General features: G+C 41.1%; 1 protein-coding gene across 1 annotated transcript in view; it reads right to left on the bottom strand.

Moving 5' to 3' along the window:
- Positions 1-25,226, bottom strand: part of SORCS3 (sortilin related VPS10 domain containing receptor 3) — a 271,149-nt gene that overhangs the window by 98,509 nt on the left and 147,414 nt on the right. Inside the window, exon 4 of the mRNA XM_058810200.1 lies at positions 20,802-20,960. Coding sequence (XP_058666183.1) covers positions 20,802-20,960 — 159 coding nt within the window. The remainder of the gene's footprint in view (positions 1-20,801; positions 20,961-25,226) is intronic.

Raw genomic sequence — 25,226 nt, 5'->3', positions numbered from 1 at the left:
AATATTCCTTGAGTCACTGGACATGATTTACACACACAGGGAGCTCAGCACGGACTGAGTTGCATCAGTTGTGTCAAACACCTTGGTTATCCTTTGCATGTTTCCATTACAGGTGCAAGTTAGCCAGGCTTCAGGCAACTTAGTCCCAGTTAAGTCATGCTCACAAGCGAGTCCAAGTGGGTCTAGCACCCTGATTGTATTCTGCAATGGATTAACCATTTTCACCATGAGAGGAAAGGATTAACTACATACAGACATTTCCTTCGATTCCCTTTTATCTTTTGCCCCTCGCATTTCCTTTTCTTCTGCAGCAGCATAACATCAGTAGCTACAGAAAGCTCAGTGACATGCAGCACAATCTCTTTCAACCACTCCTGTCTCCCAGTGTCTCTTTCAGGGAGTATCCCACTCTATCAAGTTAAAAACCAGAGACCAGCTACTGGTCTGGGTTTTTTCTTTCTTTTCTCTTTTAAAACTCAGACTGACTGATGTCCGAAGGATTAAACTGAACTTGCAGCCTTTATGTGATTTCAGATAAAGAGGATATTATTCATTTCAATAATTTTTATTTATTAATCACCTACTTACTCTGGGCGTCCTCTTCAAATTTTAACCTGATGACTGAGTCTTAAAGCTGTATGACAGAACAAATCCCTAAAAGGCCTCTCTGGCCCAGTTCAGTTTTATAATATTATTTACAGATGCAAATGCAAAGGTTAGTGTTGAATAAATAAATAAAACATACAATAAAGTGATTTCTAGTGTGCATTAAAATTGAATATATACATATACTTTTTGTTTATCTCCCTTCACGGGAGAAGACAAACTTTAGAAAAGACAACAAATTTAGTGGCAAGTACAGTAGAATTCAATATAAATGAATTTGTCCTAAGGCTGAACACTAAGCAAAGGAAAAAAAATGATGTGGGTATGGTGCCAAGATTTTCCCATTTTAAAGCTCTGCTCTGGCTCTTTAGTGACAAGTAATCTCTGGCATTTCCACCTCCTGGAGCAGTCCAACACAGTGGTTCAAGAGGGGTGGACTCCAGTACCATGGGGATGGTATTGTGAGGGAATGGCCCTTCTGCAACCTCCTCTGTTATCTGACTTACTCTGGTGACTGAAAAATTAAGACCATTATGAGTCTTTACGTTTGTCTGGGCTGGTCTTGTCTCTTGATGCAGCAAAAGAGACTGACTCTGCCTCCACTCAGTAGTCTATAGTCAGACCTATCACTTACAACAGGAAAGGCTGTACCATCAAAAAGGTAAATGGCAAATATTTATCCAAACAGCATCACGATAACAGCATCACTCCCCACTCAAGGACTAGCAAACACAGCTAGCACCAAACATATCACAGCCACCAACACAGCCCTGCAGCTCACCAAGAACACAATCTGTGCAAGGAAAGACGTTGGCAGCCCCAGTGATACCCAACTTTGTTTCACTACAGGCCAGACCTTAACTCCTGCTTGTTTTGCTCAGCACAAATCTGAATCATAAGGATTTTATGTACCACAGGCAGAATGCTTCGTCTTCAAACTCTAAGAACAGTGGCAACATTTTATTTCACACCAGCATTGTTTCCAAGCAAGTTGGCAAGGCCCTTAAAGAAGGAGCTTTATCCCTGGTGTCAGATTCTGTGCCACAAACACAAGCCACAAGCCAGAAACACATTCAGAACTACAGAACTGTAAAGAAAGAAGCTATAGACACGCAGTGTTGCAAGTGAAAAATGTTGTTGCAATTTTCTAGTAAAAACTCTAAGGGTGACACATCACGTTGGCTGACTTGCAAGATCTTGCTCAGGGTTGTGGGTAATTTGGTTTAGGTGCTTTGTTTATTTTGCCAAGGAGAGCTAGCAGAAAGAAAAAAAAGGTTTTAAGTTTTCTGGAAAAGTAAAGCTTCTCAGAACAGATTAAAAAATTGGTCTGCTTCAATTCCAGTTAAGGAGAGAGTAGAGAAGAATGAGCAATGAAGGAAACACATGGAGAGAATCAATCCCCTGATGTTAGTTATCCATGACCATGAGCTAGTCACCAAGGCTCATTTTTAGACAGGCAAGACACATCTAAAACTGCTCATTGTTCAAGCCTTAGAATCTTCTGCCTCTACTGACACTAAAAAAGCTCACAGTGACTAGTGCAGAAAGAAACAACCCCACCAGAAACATGATCTGGTTGAGATGGATTTCATGACCTGTGTGGGCTTCATGGAGGAAGCACACAGAAGAATGAAGTTTGAAGGCAAGCCCAAGAAAGACCAAGCATACAATACCCTGGGTACACTCCATCACTGCAAGAAGCATGTATAGATGTCACTAACAGACTGAAAAGCAATAGAAAACAGACTAAAGAAATTCACAGAGCTTTGATATTTATAGACTTTCATGTATACACACATAAGAAGGAAAATACATAAAAGGAACATACATACATGAAAGCCAGTAAGCAAATAAAATCAAATATTATTTCTTGCTATGAAATCAGGTCTATTGGCCTGAGAAAACATCTGGTGAGACACTCCATATTTTTCTTCCTGCCAGTCATCTAAACGTGCAAATGATGTCAGATGAAGTGAGAAAGATCAGCTGAACTACATGCATTTAGAAGAACAATTTATTTATTACACAAAAAAACCATACTCCCTCCAGACAATATATGCAGCTGATGATGAAAAGATGCATTAAAAATAAATGCATCAGGGTGAGAGTGGGTCTAGAGGGAATAACTTGGCAGCAGCTGACACATAATGGGAGAGGAGGGTCAGATTAGCCTGGCCTGCTTGGCCTCAGAAGAGCACAATCCCAAGCAGTAGCTCAGATTGCTTACATGAAAAGATGGCTCTGATCCCAGAAAAGCACAAAGCAAGCTAGCACCTTCTCAGCCAGAGCTGGTGGGAAAAATCTACAAGATGTGTGGAGGGTTCCTGCCAAAAACTCAAACCAGGGCAGAAGAAAAATAAAATTAGGTCAACATTTCTGTAGGAAATTGGACTGCATGCAAAGGATAACTCAGAAAAGAAAGTCTGTTGCAGGGTCTTAAATTTTCTTTACAGAAGGACAAAAACCATTAGCACTAGAAAAAAATTAAAGGCTCAGAAAAAGTTGCAAATTCTCAGAAAACTCAAGGTGTATCTTTTCTCTACATTTCTGTGTTACAAATGAAATTGCAAAAGAAGAAGGGTGTCATCATTAATATTTCAGAAAGGTCATTCCTAGAAAGAAAATGAACTGGAGGAAAAATTCACAGTGCTTTTCAGTCTCTAGAGTACAGAACAGATAAGCCATGTCTGACAACAGCCAGCTGAACACAGAATAGATTCAGTACAGCCATGAAGACAGCTTTTGGTACCCCAGGACAACATCCTACTTCTTTATGACTTCTTCCATCCCTGCTTTTTTAAGGACAGATGGATACCTCTCCCTTTCACTGCACCAGTGTAATGTTTAAAATGTGGGGTCTAGGAAACCCCTTTCTCAGGTTGTCCTGTTAGGCAGGACGTGTTACTTGCAGCACTGTAGGTACAGGACTCAGGTCTAAAATACTTTAGTTGTTTGGTTGAAACCAGGGCAGGAGCAACTCTTGCCATGGAATTGGCTTTATTACCCACATCAGAAAAGGCTGCATTGAAAGAAAAATTTGGGGTATTCCTCTCTTTCTTCTATTCCACTATTCCCCTCAGTCTGGGCATGAGTGAAACACCCCTGGAGTGTCAAGAGTCACCATTAGGGATGCAAAGGCTAATGTCACCTTCAAGCTGATAACCACCTCGAGGACTGTGTGTGCTTGTTCTTTCCAACTCCTCCAAGGGAGCTGCCTATCCTTGCCACCTTGCAAGGTAAGGCTCCAGTGATACTGAGATCTGAAACTTGGAAGTGCTACTGGAGCCCTAAATAATGGAAAAAAAGAGCTTATCCTTTTCTTCTCTTGTCACAAGCTGCCTGGAAACCACAATTCAGGTAAGGCACCCTTGACAGCTCCACACTAAAGAAGCTAAAAATAAATCTTCTGTCTCGAGCCAAAAAGATTTGTGCAACAGCTTGTGGGGCTGAACTTAGTAGAAAGAAGTCTACCAGCACCAAATTTATGGTCTTTGTTTACACAGAGTAGTAAAAACTAGTAATTGTAATGAAAACAAATGGACCAGTTTATCCCTTTACTTTGATTTCCTTTCCAGGTGATTAAAAGCTGCATCAAGAGACCTCTCTGCAGCCCAAGGTTCTTCTCTAGCATTGTACAGCCAGATTGTCTTAGATATGGAAAGAGAATATGCCCAGACTGATTCATGTCTGAGATTCCCCAGAGCTACTCAGTTCCCTACAGATGTTGTATCATAGATGGAATACTGGAAATAGGCTATTTTGAAAACTGGTCAAGACAGAAATTAAATACTAATTACATTTTTGTCATCAGTCCCATACAGAGAGGAAAAAAATAGTAAAGGTTTCTGAAGGTGATAAGTTGGAATTTTTTTGCATTTTAAGAAAAATATTACACAAGCTAATCAGTAAGACTAGGTCTTCAGGCAAAAGAAAGCCTCTATCCCATCACAGTAAGACACTGGTCAGGGATCTTCTGAACAAGGACCAAATGTTTTGGAAATGTCTGACTTCAGGATGTAATTGTACAGCTCAACCTGGTTTCTAATTAAGTCTTTCAGGTTACAACAATGCACTGATGTCACCTTTCATGATTTCATAGTAAAAAAATGCTTTCACTTAATGGTCCACTTTAAACCTGATGCTGAAAGCAAGACTCAGCTCTTTCTGCTTTGCCACTTCATCGCCAAAAAAAGACAAAAGTAGATTAAACTAGTGGGAAAAAAAAGAGTTCAATTAAAAACCTTCACAATTCAATTTTTTGTAAGCCTCATTGGCACCAAGCACACTTAGCCAAAAATTTGGGATTTCTGCTAAGAGCAGACCATCTTTTGCTTTTCTACTCCATGACTGGTTTCCAGTGGAACAAGAAATCCAGATACAGCTGCAGCAGGAGTAGTGTCACAAATGAGTATCACAAAGAGCTTAAGGTATGTTTTAGCCCTGGGTGAAAAACAGGCTCTCTTTTATTTTGTGCTTTTCCTCTACCTCCAGAAATGCTAGAGTGGTGAAGAAACAAGATGAAAAATATTGCTGCCATATTTTTTAGCTAAACTGAAAATCTGGAGAAAAAATATGTTCAATGTGGTCAATCAAAACACATTTCAATCACTGCTAAAGAATTTAGCAATCCACAAAAAAGTACTATAAATAGAAATGCCATTTTAAGGGAAGGCTAACTTTGCTGATTGCTTATTTATTCCTTTCTCCATGATCTTTTAACCATTTCAAAATCACCTATAGAGTTTGAGGGAGGACTAAAGTAGAGAACAGGAACAAGGGAACAATACTGGGACCATGAAGAGATCAGAATGGGATGGAGATGGCAGAGCTGCCTCCGGCTACCAGAGGCTACAAGGTGCACCAGAAGTAATCTTTACCAGAATTTCTTCCTTTGGCTTCCAATAGGCTCAGCCAGAGGCAGAGGGAGGTTTCAGGTTGCTCCTGTCCACAGAGGCTGCTTCACTCCTTTTTCCCCTCAGATCAGCTCTTTAACATTCACAAAAGAGTGAATCACCTCTAATGGCTGCTGATTTTTCTGCCTCAAAGCCAGGCTGATCCCTTAGTCCAGTTTCTTCAACTTAAAAATCATTAGGCAGCGTTGGGTCTGAGGTCTGTGCTAATTGGATCCACCAACCACGTGGATGAAGCCAATGCTGCTGTGCAGGTCAGCCTGCACTGAGGAGCTCTGTGCCCTCCCAGCCCAACAGGAAAATGTTCTGTGCTCCTGGGGGCTTCACATTGCAGCCCTTCAGAAGTCCCTCCCTACACTCCATCAATGGTTATATTCCAGAAGTTTAACAATAAGGGGAAATAAATGTGAACCACACGTCTAATGGGAAGATTTTTCATTCAAATGTGCTTTATTGTGTGATATATGCCTTTAATTACAGTGCAAGCATCTGGGTGCATTCATTGCTATTACAGACCAATCTTTCATGTTTATTGAGCATAAGACTACAAGGGACAAAGCAGCAGAGGCTGAGGCATTAGCCAAAGTGGGACATAAAGCTACAATCACATGCTTGGCTGTTCCTCTCCTCCTTCCTTTACAAACCCTGTGGCACTATTTGTAGGTTAACCTCTATATTATACAGACCAGGATTTAATGGCAAAGGGATATTTTCAGATTAGTGGAAGAAATATATTTCACACTACCAAACCGCTTTCTAAACTTACATAAGATTTTTCTGATTTATTTATTCATGTGGAAAAAAAAAATATTTCTGAAATTGTGTACACAGGCATTAATGAACAGGTTTTAAACTGCATTTAGAACAGCATTTTTTTTTTGAGACATAGTCATTGTTCATGTAAAAGAAAAAAAAACTGCACACAGCTTGAAAGAAATATTAGTCTGGTTTCAAGCAGTATATGTCATTTAGCCAAATTAAAGCAATGTATTCTGCCCCAGTTTAAATCGTATGTTATTTAACACACACACCTGCCACCCAATGCAGTTTGCCATTCATCAGCATTTTCCCAGACAGGGATGGTTACTCAGTTTTTGTCACCCACCACCCTCAGACACTGAGCAGACACACACCTGAACTCATCTCACCCAGGTGAAAATGCTGTTCTCACTTGGGATCAGCCCTGAGAGAGTGCAGTTGCCCATTCCACTAGTTCTCCCCTCACCAGCTGAAGAGCAGCAAACCTCACAGGTCCTCAGGAGCTGCCCCCCACTTCTCAGAGTGCTGTGTTTCTTCACAAAGTCAGAGCTGTGTCACAAGCTGTCCCTACTCTTCTACTCCATTCCCCCCATGAGGGCACTGTGCCCCCTCAGCCCGAGGCCGTGGGTTCTGTCAGGGATTTATGGGGCAGAGCAGGCATTTATAGGCTGCCACCACACATCTCCTTTGGTCATGGATGTGCCCCAAATGCCATCCTGAAAGTGTTCTGGGGAACTACAGTAGATGAACAGATGCTGCTTAGGACATGTACACGTTCTGCACTGGGAGAAATCCCTCTCTGGACAGCTCTGGTCCACACATACAGCCTGTGCTCTATGCTGCCTGGGACAAAGGGCAAATACTGCACCAAACCAGCCCAGAGAAAAGCACACCTTAGTTCATGGGACTCTTATGTCCCCCAGAAGAGAACACAGAAGCTGGTCATAGGACAACTCTTGCTATGAAATAAATTCTGTAAGCAAAAATTTTATAAAAACAAGGTAGAAAATTTCAATTTCTGATAGCATTGAAGATGTAGCTTCAGCAAATATTATCTCCTACTCAAACACCCCAGATCTTGTACAATACATTATTTTTGGCCATCTCCCTTACCACGCACTTTTCATATCCTGTCCTATGATGAATGAAGAGGCTTCTGCAAGCTTGAATATATAATAAAGAAAGTTAGATTCCTTTCAGCCTCACTCTCCTACTCAACAGCCAGCTCTGGTCTCCATGAAGGCCTCTGATATCTTGAAGACATTCTCCAGTACTGCTCTTACTATAACTCTTAAAATCCAGTGGAGTAATTCAGCTCACCTCTAGCCAGCCAAATTTCTTTTTGACCAGATTCCCTGGCAATCCATGCATTGAAAATAGGCTACAACTGAAGGGAAAGGCAGAGCCTGATTTTACAGGCATCCATCTCCACACATACACAGCCAAGCCAGAGATCACATGCAGAGAGGGAAGAGTAAGAGGTCTCATGGAAAACGAGAAATTCCTCCCTGCACCTCACAGAGATTCAGTTCATCCCAATCCAAGACTGTTTACTGGAGGAACCCAAATGAACATCATCACTGTAAATACCAGCAACCATCAGGAACAATTTAGCTTGACAGCTGGAGCAGAAGCTGTCACTGCACTGAGGCATCACTGCCAGAAAAATCACCAAATGAGAAACTCACATGTTGCAGGGATCCCTCCAGGCTGCTGGGCAGACACCATTTACACTGTCATCTTTGATTCATCCATCACCCAGCTCCTGCAATCAAGCTGTGTACCTTTGGAATAAATGAATCTGCAACTGCAGATCACACAAGAAAAAGAAAGCTCTTATCTAGCCTCTCTCAGCAGCTCTCTAGGTTTGTAAATATTCTATGGTGTCTATATTTAAGCCATTTATCCCATTTAATTGAAAACTTCCTACCATCTGATGAAGTAGGATGAAGAAAAAGCTTCTCCAAAGCCCCAGAACTACACAAACTCAATTCAAGGCAACAACTAGAGTCAACAACAACTCACCAAACTTGATTTAATGTAACTATAATTTCTGGTATTAATCTAGGTTCACAGTGATGGTATGGTATAACTCATAGTGGAAGGCTGCAAAGGAAAAATAAAGCAGCTTTTTCCATGCTGTCACTAGAGAAAAGTACAACTCATCTAGCTAGGGAATATCAGACTTAATTTTGCAGCAGAACTTTCAGACTTGTGACATTTCTGCCGCTGGGTATGTGTGCATAACTCTCGTGGACTTGCACCAAGATCTGAGAAAATCAACTGGCCTGAAGCAAGTGTTGTGTTAGAGGACAAAGCTAGAGTCCTGTTTTGGCAGCAAAACTTTTGATGACATTATTGTTCTCTTACTGTATGGCAGGAAAATCCCCTTGGGTCCAATATATTCTGCTAACATGTTATTTGTACGTGCTTTTATCTCTTGAACACTGCAAGTATAAAATGCTACAAAATCTATATTCAGACAGTTTATGATCACTGAACCTCTGGCAGAAATGAGTTGCCCAAGGTAGGAGGCTGTGGGAAGGATCCCATTTTCCTCCTTTGGTACTACAGAATCACAAGGATTTTCTATAAGGCTTTAAGCTTTGTTGTTTCTTTGATCAATTGTCCTCCTCTCAAAAATATCACCCTTCATTTTGGTGCCTCAGCTCCTCCTTTTATCATACCCACAATACTCCCAATGAACCAAAATTTTACTGCATCATGCCCTAACTTTCATTTTACAGCCACCATAGTCCTATAAAAATCAACTGAACACAAAACTAAAGAATTTTATTACTCTGGAAGAACTTCTTGTAACTGTCACAAAACTTATGTGGGGCTTCTATTGCAAAACTTCAAACCTGCACACAGGTGTGTGCACACCCTACACAAACAGGTCACCATTCTTCCCCCAGACAACTAATATGGACAGCCAGCTGAAATATGTGCCAAAACACAACTGAAGATGTGCAGCATTTGCAAGCATAAATAAAGATATGTGTCTTAGAAGCATAAATGCCCTGCAGAAGAACAGCACTGGAATCAGGACATTATGAAAATCTTGAGGGTTTTGTCCCATTTTTTTTTAATGGTAAAATTTCTAATTCTATTAACTGTGAGGAGGCATTTGAAAAACATGGTTTTCAACACTTCCTCAGTCCCAGAAGCACAAGAGACATATAAGAGAGGACAACTGAAATTATTCACACACCTCTCTGACTTTTTCTCTACCAAACTCATTACTTTTAAAGAACCAATTCATTATTTCTAAACACTTGGGATTGAAGTTCCTGAGGTGCTAGACCAAAAATTCAGGAACTGGCCTTCTCTTTCACCACTGACAAAACAGGCATGAAAAGCTGAATCATCCATGCCTAGTAAAGGGACAGAGGAGTTGCAGCGATTCTTCTGGTACCTTTATTCCCCAGAAAAATTGATTACATTAAGCTTCTATCTGACGGGGGGAAAAAATAGTAGAAAAAAATAAGAAAATTTTTAAAAAAAGTGAATTTTCATATGTCAAGGTTGAACAGAAATAAGTAGTTGCCTTAACACAAGAAAGAGCTTGCACACAGGCTCTCCGCCCAGGGACTCTGCATCTCTCACCAGGCACATTTTAGGGGGGGAAAATCCCTGTGCACTGGGAGGCATAAACTACATCTGTCTTGTTTTATGTGAGAAAAGAAAACTGTACATGTTTTCAGGTCAGATCCTCCAGTGATGTTAATCAGCATTTCCCTGCTAAAATCAATGGACTCACACTGAATATCAGCTGCTACATGTGTGACTGCACACATCTTTTGTAAAGCACCTCAGGTATGCTATCAGATCAGAACATGGTCCATTTCCCCACTGAAAACAAGCACTGGAGACAGGGATGGTTTGTTGTGACTCAAAAAGGAGAGGCAAGAGCAACAGAGAGAAGCCTGCTGGCAAAGGGCAATCCAAGAAAAAACACACAAGCTTCTACCATTACATAAACCTGTTTCACCTAATAGACACAAAGTGATTCGAAATTAAATGTATGAACTTTTTAATAGACTGCATGCTAAAACATAAAAGAAGGACCCTCTCTACCTTGTGGCCCATTTACTACTACAGCATCTGCTGTAAATTCTCACACAGGGTACCCCATGCACACTGGAAGTTCTGCCAGGACATATCAGCTCCTGCCTGTTGCCTCCTGGAGCTTCTCTGTCTCTCAACTGTATAAAAAGACTTTGATTTCAGGAAGCTGAAACACCCCCTCCTTAGGGGCAGAACAGAGAGCAAGGGCCAGCCTGCTATTTCCAGGCCTGCCATTCCTACTCCTGAGGGCAAGCTCCCAGTCCAGCACACAGAAATGCACCCCTGGAAGCACCCTCACAGACTGCCCCTCTCCTTGGGTGCTGGTGATGTGACAGACAGACATGTGCAGGGCATTGTTTGTGCAGGATGAGGGTGACAGACTGTGCCTTCACCCCTCAGCATCGTTCATCCAGCTGGCTGCCTCAAGGAAAATAAAAACAAAAGGTTGCAAACTCCTTCTTTGCTTGCACATCATGTTTGCTCTCTTCTCCAGGGTGAGAGTCATTAGAATCTGTAGGCACGATAACAGGAACTAGGAAACGAAATGCTTTTTGCTGTTTTGATCATATTGGAATCGTATCCCCTGTAATCCATTTTGCACACATCCAGACAGCAGGGTTGGTTTCAAGTCCTCTAATCTCAGGTAATATAGCAAATAGTTACATCTCATCAAAGGAAATTACTTCCTTGACACTCAGCAGAGGCCTCATCAATACAAATGAGTCCAAGGTACAATTTACCTCATCCTAAAAGAGTCACCTCCATTTGCTTCCAGAAATCAATCAACACCATTCAGTAGATCCCCATCAACTACCATACGAAGCCACGACACCCAATGTAGGCGTACATTGCAACATTTTAGATCTCTACAGTCAGGCAAAATAAATCATGCCCCTGGTGTTCTTATTCTGCAGCCTTCTTCACTCCTTCATTTTTATTCCCATCTGCTATATTTATAACCACTCTTCACCCCACTTAGGCTCCAGATAAAATCAATATACAGCCATGATTTAGCATGGCCAGGAATAAGCCACAGGATCCTTGCTCTGTTACACAATAAACTAGGTTGCTCCAGCAGAAGAGCACATTTAAGCATCAAATGTGTCTCGCTCCATTTATCTCTATATTTCCCTTTTCAAAGTAAAACCTGCTCATGAAGTGTCTATAACATAAATAACAAGCAATAGGAAAGTCTGTTCTGGCTAAATCAAGTTTCACAAGCCGTTACTTTCTCTTTGCCACCACAAATCATCACAAGCCCAAAGTTCAGTGTTTTGCCAGGACAAAATTCATTGGGCATTTCTGAAGTAGAGCCAAAGTTGCATAATTTAATTTCCCATCTCCTATTAAAACTGCCAGGCCTACCATAATCAGAATGATAAATGTAGAATCATACGTCTTCTTTCTGACGGTAATGCCCATCAATACTTCAAATGCAAACAATTGTGACATCTGACTTTATAAAAATTACCTGGTGCACCAACAGCACTTAATTAAATTTTAAAAATGCTTTTGTTACCTTTAATGAATGATATATTATACTGCAATGAAACATGCAGCAATACAAATACTTCACAATGCCAACAATTAAGGCTCACTTCACTTACGGCAATTGACAACACAAGTGCTCCTCACTTCATTCAGCTTGTGCATTCCAAATGAACTGGTTAGCAAAAAGGGTGCTTCTTTGCTAATGAGTTTTGTAATCAAGGCATCTATTTTAATTTCAAATTGGCTAGATTGGGGGAAATTGCTGAACTAAATGACTGGTTCTAATTAGGATTATAAAAATATTCATCATGCTGCAGAATTAGCGCAAGGTCTTGATTTACTGACATTTGCATATAGCTTTAGTTTAGGAGTGGAAAAAACCTCCTGATAAATTGTCTTCCTTTTAATGAATTGAACAAACACTATATCTGTTTTAGTCGTCCTTTCATTTAAAGGCACTGATACATATTCATGATTTGTAAATGAAGTTAAGTGATTTCAATTCTTCAGTTCATTATCATATTGAAGAGGAGACTTCTGTAAATTGCTTTTAAGCATTCCCAATCTCAAGGGTTTGGTTCTTTATGTTTGGTTTGTGTTTTTCGAACTTTACTAACATTTCAGTTTATCTGTTTGATGGAACCCTGCCTGCCTGGGAGAGCTGCTGGCAGGTGGCTTGTCCAGACAGACACATGATATGTTTGTAGAACCTGATGTTCTCAGAAGAGTATTCAAAAGGCAAAAAAGATGAAAGGCTTATTTGTGGCTAAGTCATGGGAACAGGACTCTATCTGCATTCAGTTTCTGACTTTGTTATAGTTCTCAGTGGTAGTTAGGCAGACACTTTAATGACCTGTGCCTGAATACACTAGAGATGCTCAGGGGACACCACTTTCTCTGTCAGCCTCATGTTTAATTGCAAGCACTCTCAGGCAGGGATTGCTTCTTAATATGAGTGTGCAGTACAATGGACCAGTCAGCATGGTAGAGATTTCTATGAGCAGTTACTATAATATGGCTTGTATCAAACATGGAACACTGTGTGCTCCTTTACAGGTGGGCAATATACTCACATTATTTCCTTCCTCAGTATGGTAGGCCTGTGGGATTAACTGTTATTGTGGCAGCTTCCTCAGTCTCTTTCCCTTTGGGGTGAAGAAAAGAATGCAGTAGGTGTGCCTCCAGCTTCACTCCATGGGGTGCTCAAATGTCAAGTCACTAGTGCAAGATAAATCTGAAAGCTGAGCATTGTATCCACAGGACTGGAATCACAGGCAGTGTTCCCTCCAGATATCAGTGAACTATGATGAGAAACTAGCCCTGGTGTGTTCTCTCTCATCATGGAATGAAATGGTGATTCTACCATAAGGATCCATGCAGGAGCAGAAAGAACTTACTTTCCTTGTTAAAAGTAACATTCACATCTTGCTAAGAAAAGCTGTGTTTTATCCAAGAGGTGCAGTCTTGAGCTGCTGTTGATAAAAGGAGTAGTTACTCACACTTCTAACAACTTCTGACAACTACAATTACATTTAAATTCCAGGAGCAGAAGTACTGCTGAGGAGCAGGTAACAAGTCTGGGTGCCTGCTGATTTATAGCAAAACGAGATGTGAGGCAGACACCAGCCTGCCTCTCCTCATCAGCCCCATACCTCAGTTCCTAAGGAAAGAAAACCTACAGGCCTGGGCCAGAGTCACATCTCACTTCAGACATGCAGTAACTCTCACTGCTTGATTTCAGCACATCTGCAGGAGCAGCTGCTATCCTGGAATCACATTTCCAGCATTAGGAGTTCCAACTCAAAGTACAGTAGCCTGACCCAAACACAACCCTGAAGCCCCCGTGTGCCTAAGTTTCCTTAGTGGGCACAAAATCTGAGACCAAGGAGCCCTTACTGGAGGCATTCAAGACAGGACTGGACTGGGTGCTAGACAATCACATCTAGGCTCCCTTTCCCATGAGGGCTGCACCAGATGATCTTTGGAGATCCCTTTCAAATTGGATTGTTACGTGTGTCCGTGAAAACAGCTCATCACAAAGAATCCCAAAGATGAATGACTGCCTGGAACAAGGTGCCTATATTCCTTAAGCAACTTCCCCTTGATTTCTCTGGCAGCACCCTGCCCAGCTGCTCATTGTCAAAAAAAGCCCCAATCAAACAACCTCACCCTCAGCTGCCTTACTGCCCCATGTCATACTGGGAGACTGGGCCTAAATTCCAGGGCAGCATTTTACCTGGAGCAGATACACTGCCTCCATGGCTCTGGTTCTGTGTCTAGCACATTAGAAAAAATTAGAAAAAAATTTTTTTAAAAACTCCTAACAAACTTTCCCACATAGTCCCAGTCTTATCTGTGATTTTTTTGATAAATTCAGTAGCGTCTAGTCAAGATAGTCAAGGCTGTGACATGCACTGCATCCAATTTTCAGATGATAACTTGCCACATCTCCCACACCAAAGGAATCTCTCCAGTCAGACCTGATACTGTCTGCCAGGTGCAACTTGGTGATACAGCAGAATGTTATCTTGCACCTCTTATTTATCACCTCATTCGAAGAGATAATGAGACACCCACTTTCTTTTGTTCACTTTCTGCTGAAGATTAAGCTTCATGGAGGGAGAAGCCACTGAGTGCCAAACTTCTTGTTTATCCAATGTTCTCAAATTTGTAATGGGTAGCTGGGGAATTTAAATTGGTGTATTACTGAATCATTCTGCCTCTTACCTATTCCCAGCAGGCTTCAAATCACAGTTTGGTCTGTAAGGAAAAAGTGGGATTCTACCATGTTGTATACCTGTGGTTTCTTCTCTTAACAATGGTAATTTCTAATATTTTAAATATCCCTCTCCCTATTAACTGATATTTTCTCTTTTAAACAAATTATCTTTTTAAATTGTCTTTTAAACAAATATTTATGCAAGAGAGTTTTTGCATGTTTCTATGAAAGTTTCAACATCATTCTGAGAGAAACTTCATGCAGCTGGAAAGTCCCTTCCATTTCTACCTCCAGACTCATCCATTCCCCACAGAGGAAGTTTTGCCTATAGAGAATTAGTTGGTTTCTTGGATAAATGAGACAAATAATCAGACATTCAGCATATTAGCATCAGGAATGTAAGATAAACTCAAGATATTCCTTCCCAGTCACTGTGAATGGCAGCAATGAAATCTGTACCTTAAGCTTGTGTTGGGAGGCTTTAAGCTTTCGCAGCATTCCACAGAGCAGCTCCCCACACTTTCTAACAGGCAATATTCACCTTTTTCATATATTCCCCTTCCCACCACATTTTTATCCAAGGATTGTTTAAAATGGCTTCCTATGGATTTTCTGCAAATACCCACAAAAACTGGAGGCTGCAGGCCCATTTTCCATTTTGTACTGGGTGATTTATCCAAGTGTCAGCATGGACACTCCCTGTGAGAACCAGTCTGACCTGCAGCAAATTGTCTGTAACATTTACACAGTGTCCACCTTCTGCCAAAGGCCACTTAAGGGGGCCATTAACAGAACCAACACGTGCACACATCAGATTGTGCAATTTTATCAATAAATTTGACACATACACACAAAGCTACTGGGAAGAGATCCAAGATTTTCAGCTCACAAGATGCATTTAATATTCCAGGACCTGATAGTTATACAATATCACATGGCAGCTCAGGGGGGAATAGCAAACCCACACAGGTTTGCTTAAAGCCCTGTAAAAATTCCTTCAGCCTGTGCTTTATACTCTCTGAGAAGACATCAAGGTCTGTGAACTTGCTACATGTTCATGCCCACACACAGAGATTTCTTGGCTCAGCCCTGCTGCATTTATGAGGATACAGGAGAGTTAGCAAAGCAGAGGAGGTCCTAATTGGCTATAAAAATTAAGAACAGGAACGATATGCTGTGTTGACTCATACCAAGGAAGTATCCTCAATAACTCCTTGGATACTACTAAGAGAAAACAAATGGTGGTAACGGTGATTTGTCCTTAAATCAACAAAGTAACTAGCAGCCACACAGTGACAGATCTTTTGGAAAGCCTGCTGAACTCCATCTCACTCACTCGTCTTCTGGGAATTGCCCTAACCAGGAAAAAGCAAGACAACACCTATGTGGGAGTGGTAATAAAAAACTGAACTGTTTTTATATTCAACTATTTCACTTGATGGAAGTGGTAATACCACAAAGTCTTTGGCTTTCTCAGTATGAAGCCATATTTCAAGGAGCAGTTCTGTGGAGAAGAGATGGGCTCCTCCTCTTAAAGAAGGTTGTAGAATATGGAATGGACTTTTTAAAACATCAATTTGGAAGGGACAAAAATTCTATTCAGAGGGCATTCAAAATGTGTTGGGTTTTTTTAGTTGGTTGGTCATTACTTTAATCAACTGGATAAATATCCTAACATTGTTGTCAGCTGTGGAGAAATTAGCTAAAAACAAGGAGGTATGTTTAGGTTAAAACAGTCATTAAACAAAGGCTTGAATCACAGTCATGGAACTGAAGATCAGAAGATGTTAGAGGAAAACTATTTATTGGGAAGATCCAAAACACTGACTATTTGTATTTCATTCCGAAATGTTAATATTGATCTCTATTTTTATAAACAAAACAATTAAAAAATCTTTTGATCTAGGCAGTTACCAAATTCATTATTTGTAGGGATATGAACTGTCCCTATTTAATTTCATTTTACTGTGAGGAACAACATACTAAGCAAAATGGATTTTCAGGTTCATCATTCTCATTAATTTCCAAGTTGACTACAGCTTGCTTAAAACAGTACATTATTATTATTTTTAATTGAAAGAAAACTAATAAGAAAAATATTAATCTGAAATGCTTATTTTAATCTAAAATATGAAATTAATTTTTCCAACTTGTTTACACATTTACAGTTACAAGAGGATGGATTAGATCTTCCATTAATAGTTTCTGCTGCTGGGAGTCAAATTATATGTACTTGATTTGTTTTCAGAATAACATTTGCGTTTTTAAATCTGTCACTAAAGAAGTCATTAAAATAGACTTTAAGGGTCAAACACACTTTGAAAACTTAGAGAGGTGGGAAAATATGATGTCTCACTGTAGCAGTGTCTGCACTACAGAGCAAAGAGCAAGTCACCTTCCTTGTCACAGTATCAGTGGATGAATATTACCCACAGGTTGCAGGCTAATGATAAACTTTTTATTTTATTGCCCTCTCATGCATCAAGCCAGAAGTATTTCAGAGCAGTTTTATCCCCAAAAAATGGACATATGAACTGAGAAAGCAAGAACTATTTGATGCAGCTCCACCCGTTTTGTACCAGGCAACTTCATGCTGCTTTGCAGGAAAATGAGCACAAAAACAAAGGGCACAGGAGCAGAACTAGGCTGGAGTTGGACAATTAGCCCCTGCCAGCATGGCATCCCTTTGGATAGCCTCCTCACAGCTGTGAGCACCACTGCAGCCTCTCTAGACACTTATTTTAGAAGCTCTTGGTCTCTCTTTTCTGGTGAGCAGCAGAGAGATGAAATGAGTATTGCCATTAGCACCGTCCCATAACCACATCTAGGAGAGAAGGCATAGTAGAGTGGGAAGCTGTGAGATCCAGATCTGCTTTCTAGAGAAAAAGGAGAACAACCACAACAATCTTACGAAGATGCAAAAGATATGATGAATATTCTCAAGTATATGGGACTTAAATCCTAAAAGCCTCTTTATTCTTGCATTGGCCTAACCTGAGAAAAGGACAGGGCTGACCTCTGGTTCCCACTCGACTGTGGCAGTGCCGCTGTTTCCAGACCTGCACGAATGCATCACACTGACCTCTCAGAGACTCCAGCTGGGGATTTCCCATGGCACTGCTGTCACACTCCACGAGCACTGCCCATTACCTCAGCATCAGCCATGACTGCAGTGAAGCTGGTGATCCTGACTCACAGTGACAGCTCTTTCACAGCTCTTACTAACCCAAGACATGGCTCAGCACAATCTATACCTCAGTCGTGTTAAGCGAACATTTCAGCTGGGAAAAGCACTGCTCCATGGCTCCATTCTAGGACCCACATTGAACCAGCACTTCAGGCCATCCTTCTGACCAGTGAAGGAAAGCATGAGTGGCCTTGAATGCAAAGGCAGACATAAAGGAAAAGCCTGAACTTGGCTTTGCTCCATTTCCACTTGACCAACAAGCCACAGACCAACTCATCTTTGCTCTTACACTTCAAACAATTTTATTCGGTTTCTGGGATGAAATGGAAGCAGATTCAGGGCGTTTCTAGTTCAGTTCATTTTTCTTGTCTTTTTCCTGGGCAGAAGACAGCAGCTGAGGTGTGCACACAGATGTATTTGTTCGAAAGAGCAGAAGCAAAAATGCTCCTGGCCTGCTATTGCTGCACTGGATATGGGGAGCATTAGTAGCAGCTCACAGTCAATCATGTGCCTCCCTTGTATTTTTATTTCTCCCTCCAATGACTAACATCACAAAAAGATTACAAAGCTCTGCAAATAGAAATACAGTGCTTCATCCCAACAGCAGATGCTCAGCACTCACTGCAGATGGATCTCTTTGCCAAGGCATGCTCAGGATGTGTCATCTGGCTTCTCACATACATGACTACCTCATCAGATGCCTGTTTCTTCCAAGCCTGTCTATATAAACACCAGGATCATGCAAATTATTACCTCCAGTTTAAAAGTAGCATCAAGACATTTTGTGACATCAAATAAATAGATTGGTCTTTCCAGCCTCTTTCAAAATCCCTGTTACACTGATCCTCTGATTGCAGAAAAATATTTGACATTTGACTAACCCCTTCATACAGTAAAGACTTGATACTATTAAAGGAGTGTGTTTACAATAGCTTTGTTCTTGCAAATGTCACTCAAGAATCATTAGCAGCACAGCAGTAAAACACCTGGTGCCTGCCACAGCATTCTTTTAGCAAGTGGGAAGCGGAGCAATAGGAAATTATTTGATTATATTCTCAGTAACTGGTTTGGTAAAATCTTGCACTAGCCTTCCAAAGGAAATTCTCAAATAGAGAGGCACAGCATTTTAGCTATATTGTTCCTATAGCTAGGATGTGAGACTGACTAGTTTAGAAATTTTCCAGAATAACTGCAGAAATTGAAAATCCCACCCAGAACACACCCTCACATCTGACCGGTTAACACATGTGTTTGGTTTGTGTGGAAAGGTTTTCATAGCAGGGAGGGGGATACAGGGGTTGCTTCCATGAAAAGCTGCAAGAAGCTGTCCAAGAAAGCAAACACCAGCCAGCTCTGAGATGGACCCACTGCTGGCTCAGGTCACACCCATCAGTGACAGTGGTAACACCTCTGAGATAACTTAGTCATGAAGTGAGGGGAAGAAACAAATTCAGCTACACAGAAACAAATTCTGAAAGCTTCAGCCAGAGAGGAGTGAGAATATATGAAAGAAAAAGCACTGCAAACACCAAGGTCGGTGAAAAAGGAGGGGAGGAGTGTCCCAGGTGCTGGAGCAGGGATTCCCCTGCAGCCCACAGTGAAAGCCATGGTGAGGCAGGCTGACCCCTTGACCCATGGCAGGACAGGTGAAGGTGAGCCCACAGGAGACCCATATTGGAAGAATCTGTTCCTGAAGCCTTCATCCTATGAAAAGATCCACAGTGAGGCAATTCATGAAGAACTGCAGCCTGTGGAAAGGACTCACATTGGAAAGGTTTGTGGAGAGCTCCTCCTGTGGGAGGGGCACCATGCTGGAGCAGGGAAAGGGTGTGAGGAGTTCTCCCCTGAGGAGGAAGAAGAGCCAGAGACAACATGTGATGAATTGACCACAGCCCCCATGTTCTGTCCCACTCTGCTGCTGGGATGCAGAAAAAAGAGAAAATTGTGAGAAAAGTTGAGCCCAGGAAGAAGGGAGTGGTAGAAAGGTACTTTAAGATTTAGTTTTTACTTCTCATTACTCTATTCTTATTTAAAAGAATAGAGTATAAAGGGATAAAGTATAGTAGAGTATTGATAAGTAATAAATTCAATTAATTTCCCCAGCTGAATGTGATTTTCCCAGGATGGTAATTGCTGAGTGAGCTCTCCCTGCCTTTATTTCGACCCACAGACCTTTGATTATATTTTCTGCCCCTGTCCAGCTGAGGAGGGGAGTGACCAAGTGGCCTTGATGGACACCTGGCACCTAGCCAGGGTCAGCCCACCACAGTGAGGAAAACTTAGTGGTTATTCAGCATGTTTTTGCTTTTCAGAGTCTTGGGATGACAGAAACATAAGAAGGGAAAGATAAAAGCTTGGCAAGTTTAAAACTTTGTAGAATTTGTAACTTGACCATCCTGTCTATGTCTTAGCTTTGGGCTGTAGTGGGGACTGCTGCTCCAGACCTGAAGCACACATCTCCTCACCACAGCACTTTGCTACCACGCTGCACCTGCTCTGCTCAGCACCTTTCACACAGCACTCATCTGTTTGAGAGCAAACCTGCTAAGGACAAAGTAACAGACTGGAGATTTCTCACTCACAGAAGGCATTGCAAAGAGGCTTAAAAGTGGCACAGAGGAGTTTGTCATCTGTTGCTGCTCCCTGACCTCCAGTTTGCAAGCAGAATGAGCACCCCTCAAGGCTCAACAGCCAGCTGTTACAGACCAGCTCAGCCTGAGTGCTCCATCCTCAGGGACAGCACAGAAATCAGCGCCTACCAATCAATAGATTTTTAGAGCAGCTCCATGTGTCATGTCAAATCTCTAATTCTTTTCATCTTTCATAGTATCACCACTACTGAAGTTTCCACACCCATCATGATCACTCTAATACTCAGCTGCTTTTAGCAAACTGGCTTTGGAGTCACTGCATGGCTTTTGAGCACATTTAAACCTGCAAAGTGAGAACATCAAAGCACACTATAAATTCTTCATCATCTCTGAGAAGGAGCAGTTCTAGACAATATCCCCTTCAACTCCTGGCTCAAAATCATTGAAACATTAAATCAGTTGCTTACCTTTTGATCCAGACTGTAGGCCAAGATCCACTCCTCCTGCTTGGGGTGGAAGAGCAAGCTCTGGATATAGAAGTTCAAACGGTACTTCTGATAAGTAGCTCCTTCATCAGAGCTGATGAGGATGCTGCTCTCAACCTCTGGATCACTAAGAAGCATGATCTAAATAGAAAAATGGAGGGAAAGTGTTAATGAAAAAGTGAAAGTGAACATAATTTAAGAGTGAGGTCACACAGCACTGACTCCTATCAGATGTATTCAGAACATCACTCAAGAGTATAACATCCCATAGAATTAGGATGGGTTTTTATTATTTCAGTTTCATTTCCTTTGGCAACTCATTTGCTGATTTGATTCATTTTTTTTTTTTCATTTTATCCAGATAAATTCAGAAAGATCAGTAAGAAAGAAAAATTTTATGTACCAACGTTGATTTTGCTTGCATATAGGAACTTCAGGCAGCAACACCAGGCTTTCCTGGACCATATCTGTCTACCACTTCTCCCACCCCATGTGGAATTCTCTCTCCAAAAGTAAGCAACAGAGCATTCCTGAGATTTAAGGCTCATTACCTGGCAGCTTGCAGTGCTATGAATGAGAGCATCACCTCCATGGAAACACAGAATGCCTTCCTGGATCAGCTGCTGGCAGCTGGGTATAGTTCACATGCACATGGGCAAACACTGACACCATTTCATATATCACACTCCCAATTTGTAGAGTAAGAGACATTCATTCAGTCAGTGAAAACATAATTTTCCCCAAGCACAGGAAAGTGCGCGACCTCAATTTTTATAGGGAGGAAAACACTTCTGAGTCTCTAATTTTAATTAGAAAATTATTATCAATATTTTAAAATGGGTTGATTCCACACTATCAGATGGCAAGCTCTACATAAACGTTAGCAGGAAAAATGTTGTGGAAACATTAATACCATCTTATTAACATCTGGAGAAAACGACTTCACATTAAAGCAAATACCAGTACCATAAAATAAAGGCAAACAGTGGGAAATAAATTAGAGCTGTTCTAAACACAGCAGGTTGTTGATAGAGCAGCTGAATCAAATATAGAAACTGTCTTTCAGCAGGAAAACAGATCTAGGAATGGCCTTTTCGACCTCACTGCAGAATGATCAGCTAGCTGACATCCACCGCAGTTTTGGGTTTTGTCCACATTGACTTCTCTTATCCACCTTCACAGAGCTCCAACTTCAAGACTACAATAGGGAAATACATTAATTTTGACAGCAAAAATCAGTTTCAAGGAATGGTAAAACCCTTGGTATGTTAGGCCTTCATCAAGCAAAAAATTTCAGTGCTTGTTTAATCTTAAGTACTTCATTAGCTCCATGAAGTCACCAAGGGAAAGGGACTACAACGTAAATGGCTTCTGATCCTGTCCATTAAGGAATGAAAAGCTGAACTAGAAGTGAAAGTTTTCCCAGAATGAAGCCAACTGTATGAATCCAGCTTGATGTCAAAGCACCTTCAACATCCCTCACATCCATCACTTACCAGCCCCAAAATCAATCCCTAGCCATTCCCACAGGAAGCCACAAGATAAATCCTGAAGAAGTGCACTTGCATTGTGCTCCAGTTCATGGTCTGGGGAACGAGAAGTGTTCCCCACACGCAAATGATTTCCTGGGAATTAGCCTGAGAAGAGACCTCCAAGATCTCCACTCTAAAGGATGTTTTGGTACATTCATTCTTTCTAATCTGATCAAAATATCAATTTCATTATGTCCCAAACAATAACAATTTCACAACTATTTGAAGATATTATTTTCTATCACTTTTGAATTAGACTGCAAAGACATTTTATACTTCTGTTCACCTAAAGCATATTGCCTATGCCAGAGAACTATAACATAGTTTAGTAAAAATCACTTGCTTATATGGAATGGAAAAAGGATGTAGGCCTGGCCATTTAAGAAGACAATCCAGAGAGATCTTACATTTAAAATAAAGGATACTTCAGGAATAAAAACATTTTCCACCTGATGTAATAGAGGATTACATAGTTAATAATGCTGTATATTAAAAGCTTACTGCTGGAGTTCTGTCCTCAAATAAGGAGTACAAGACTGTGCAAGGACCTGAAGTTGTACACACACAAAACATCCTCTCTGCCCTTTCACACATGATCTGCAGCACTTCAGTGCATAGTGCAAGAAATGGTCATTTGAGACAACAAAGGCAGTATTTCCACCAGATGGTCGACAAATCTGGCCCATTTGTTCTTCTGGATGCGTAACAGTGTCAGAAGATCAGATAATAAAACCACCAAGCTAGGAAAGGTGGAAGAACCTAACAACAGTCACATCTGGAGATGACATCACATAAATCATGCCCTGTGCCTTCACCCAGTTTCCACATCCACTCTCCATTCTTCAAATGGAGAAATGAACACCCAACATCTCTGCTGCCATCCATCCTCCCAGGAAAGGCTGCTCCTACACAGAGCAGGATGGAAAGGCAGGAGGCTCAATCAGAGTGAAAAACAAAAGCTCAGCACCAGCCATGCAGCTCAGACTGGCACAGGTTTGTTACATGGCACACAGAGAAAGAAAAGTGACAGACTCTGGCTTTTCTTTTTTTATTGTTTCTCCTTTTTCTTCTGGAAGCTATAGGGGGAGGGAACTTTCAGCCTTCTCATTATGGGACCAGGAGGAAGCATCTACCCCACTAGTGATTTAGATTAATCACTTTTCATTAAGAGACAATAAACAAACTCCAGTCAGAATGAGCATTTCTGCCAGCATCCTGTGTTGCCATTTATAATTGCCATAAGGAATAGCAAAGGAGAACCAGAGAGTTGTCAAATGTAATTTATAAGGGTTTAAGATCTAATCATTTTCTATAATATTAAATTAAATGGCAGCCTTTATTTAAATGAAGATTACATTTGGTCTTTCTACATTCTAGATTATTTATATATACATCCATGTATAAAACGTTGCTTTTTTCTCTAGTTTAGGTGGAGAGGGGAAAGGCAGGCAGGACTGGTTACTGCCAAGGGTATATCCTTGAAAACATACTTTCCCTGACCTTCAAAATCCAGTGAACAATGAATGGCAAGCACCAGACAAACAAAACAGGCTGAAAATCAGACTAAAATTCAGAGAATTCCTTAGGAATGGATGCAGAGGAAGAGAGCTGTCTGGGACATGGTGCATCTCCTTTAAAGCAGGAGCTTTGGGGACAGTGAGGACACCAACAGAGCTGTTCTGAATGAACTCCAGGTGGGCAGAAGGCCAGACACCAGTGAGACAACACAGGAAATGATGGTATGGAGAGATTACCTGGCAAGAACATTACCTACACTATATGGACTGAGATCTTCAGTACATGAGCAGGAAACATATCCAGCTCTGAGCACTTCAAGGGGATTCACCCCAGGGAATAAACAGGACAAGCTGCAGGCAGAAGAACAAGGAGGGCATGATGCATGTTATACCTGTGCCTGCCATATTGTGTTTGGTACAGAAAACACAGCAGTAGTTAAGAGTCACTCAGATTTGTTGGAGAGTGTGTAAGACCCTTAAAGGAGCTCAAATGCAGAAGTAGGTAGGAAGGAAAGTGGCACCATATTGCAGCACAAATCCTCTAAAAAAGTCATGCCCTCTGATGGGGCTAAAATAATAAAAACTAGGATAAGATTTGTAACTGGGAACATGAGTTCCCACTAGCCAGATCAAAATACCAGATAGGTTCCTGGGTTAATGCACACACCTTCCATGGTACTGCTTTCATATGGGTTATGGGCAGGTGGATGAGTTAAGATGGTGCCACGCTTCTCTTTTTCTGTAGCCCGGCACAAAGAGAGCCATGATGTGGGATACAGAACTGTGCAGTAATGGGGCAGCACACCTCTCACAGGCACAATGCTACAACATGCCCAGACAGGCATGGGGATACACATGAGCACAGAAATCACAATGGAATGTGTTTTGTACGCAGCTGAATCAGTTAAAAAACAGCCACTGGACCACAAAAAACTCAAAACAACATGCCACATAAGTGGCATTTTTATTAATATTAGCTTTCAATGAAGCCTTTTATTTTTCTCAACGAACATAAATTTTCACTGTAAATTACCAAAGCGCATCTCCCTAAATCAGCACAGACCAGTTTTATAGGTGCAATAATCTGTAGCAATAGTACCACTGAGCTACATTAGCAAAGAAACACCAGAGAGTTGTCAAATGAATAAAGAAGACAGGTTCAAATAAATGTCTTTTGTTCTGAGAAATAGATAGACAACATTAAACTTTTGTGTACTGCCCCTGATGCTCCACTTTAATGCACTTTTCATACACTGTTCTTTTCAGAGGTCCTTGTCACATTCACCTATGTAAAAGGCTATTCTTAAAAAAACATAAACAAAGCAGTTAAAAAAATAAACAAAACCAACAGGACACCT

Source organism: Ammospiza caudacuta, chromosome 9, assembly GCF_027887145.1.
Source record: "Ammospiza caudacuta isolate bAmmCau1 chromosome 9, bAmmCau1.pri, whole genome shotgun sequence".
Taxonomy (NCBI): Eukaryota; Metazoa; Chordata; class Aves; order Passeriformes; family Passerellidae; genus Ammospiza; species Ammospiza caudacuta.
The sequence above is the reverse complement of the archived record's forward strand: the minus strand, read 5'-3'. Positions and strand labels throughout refer to the sequence as shown.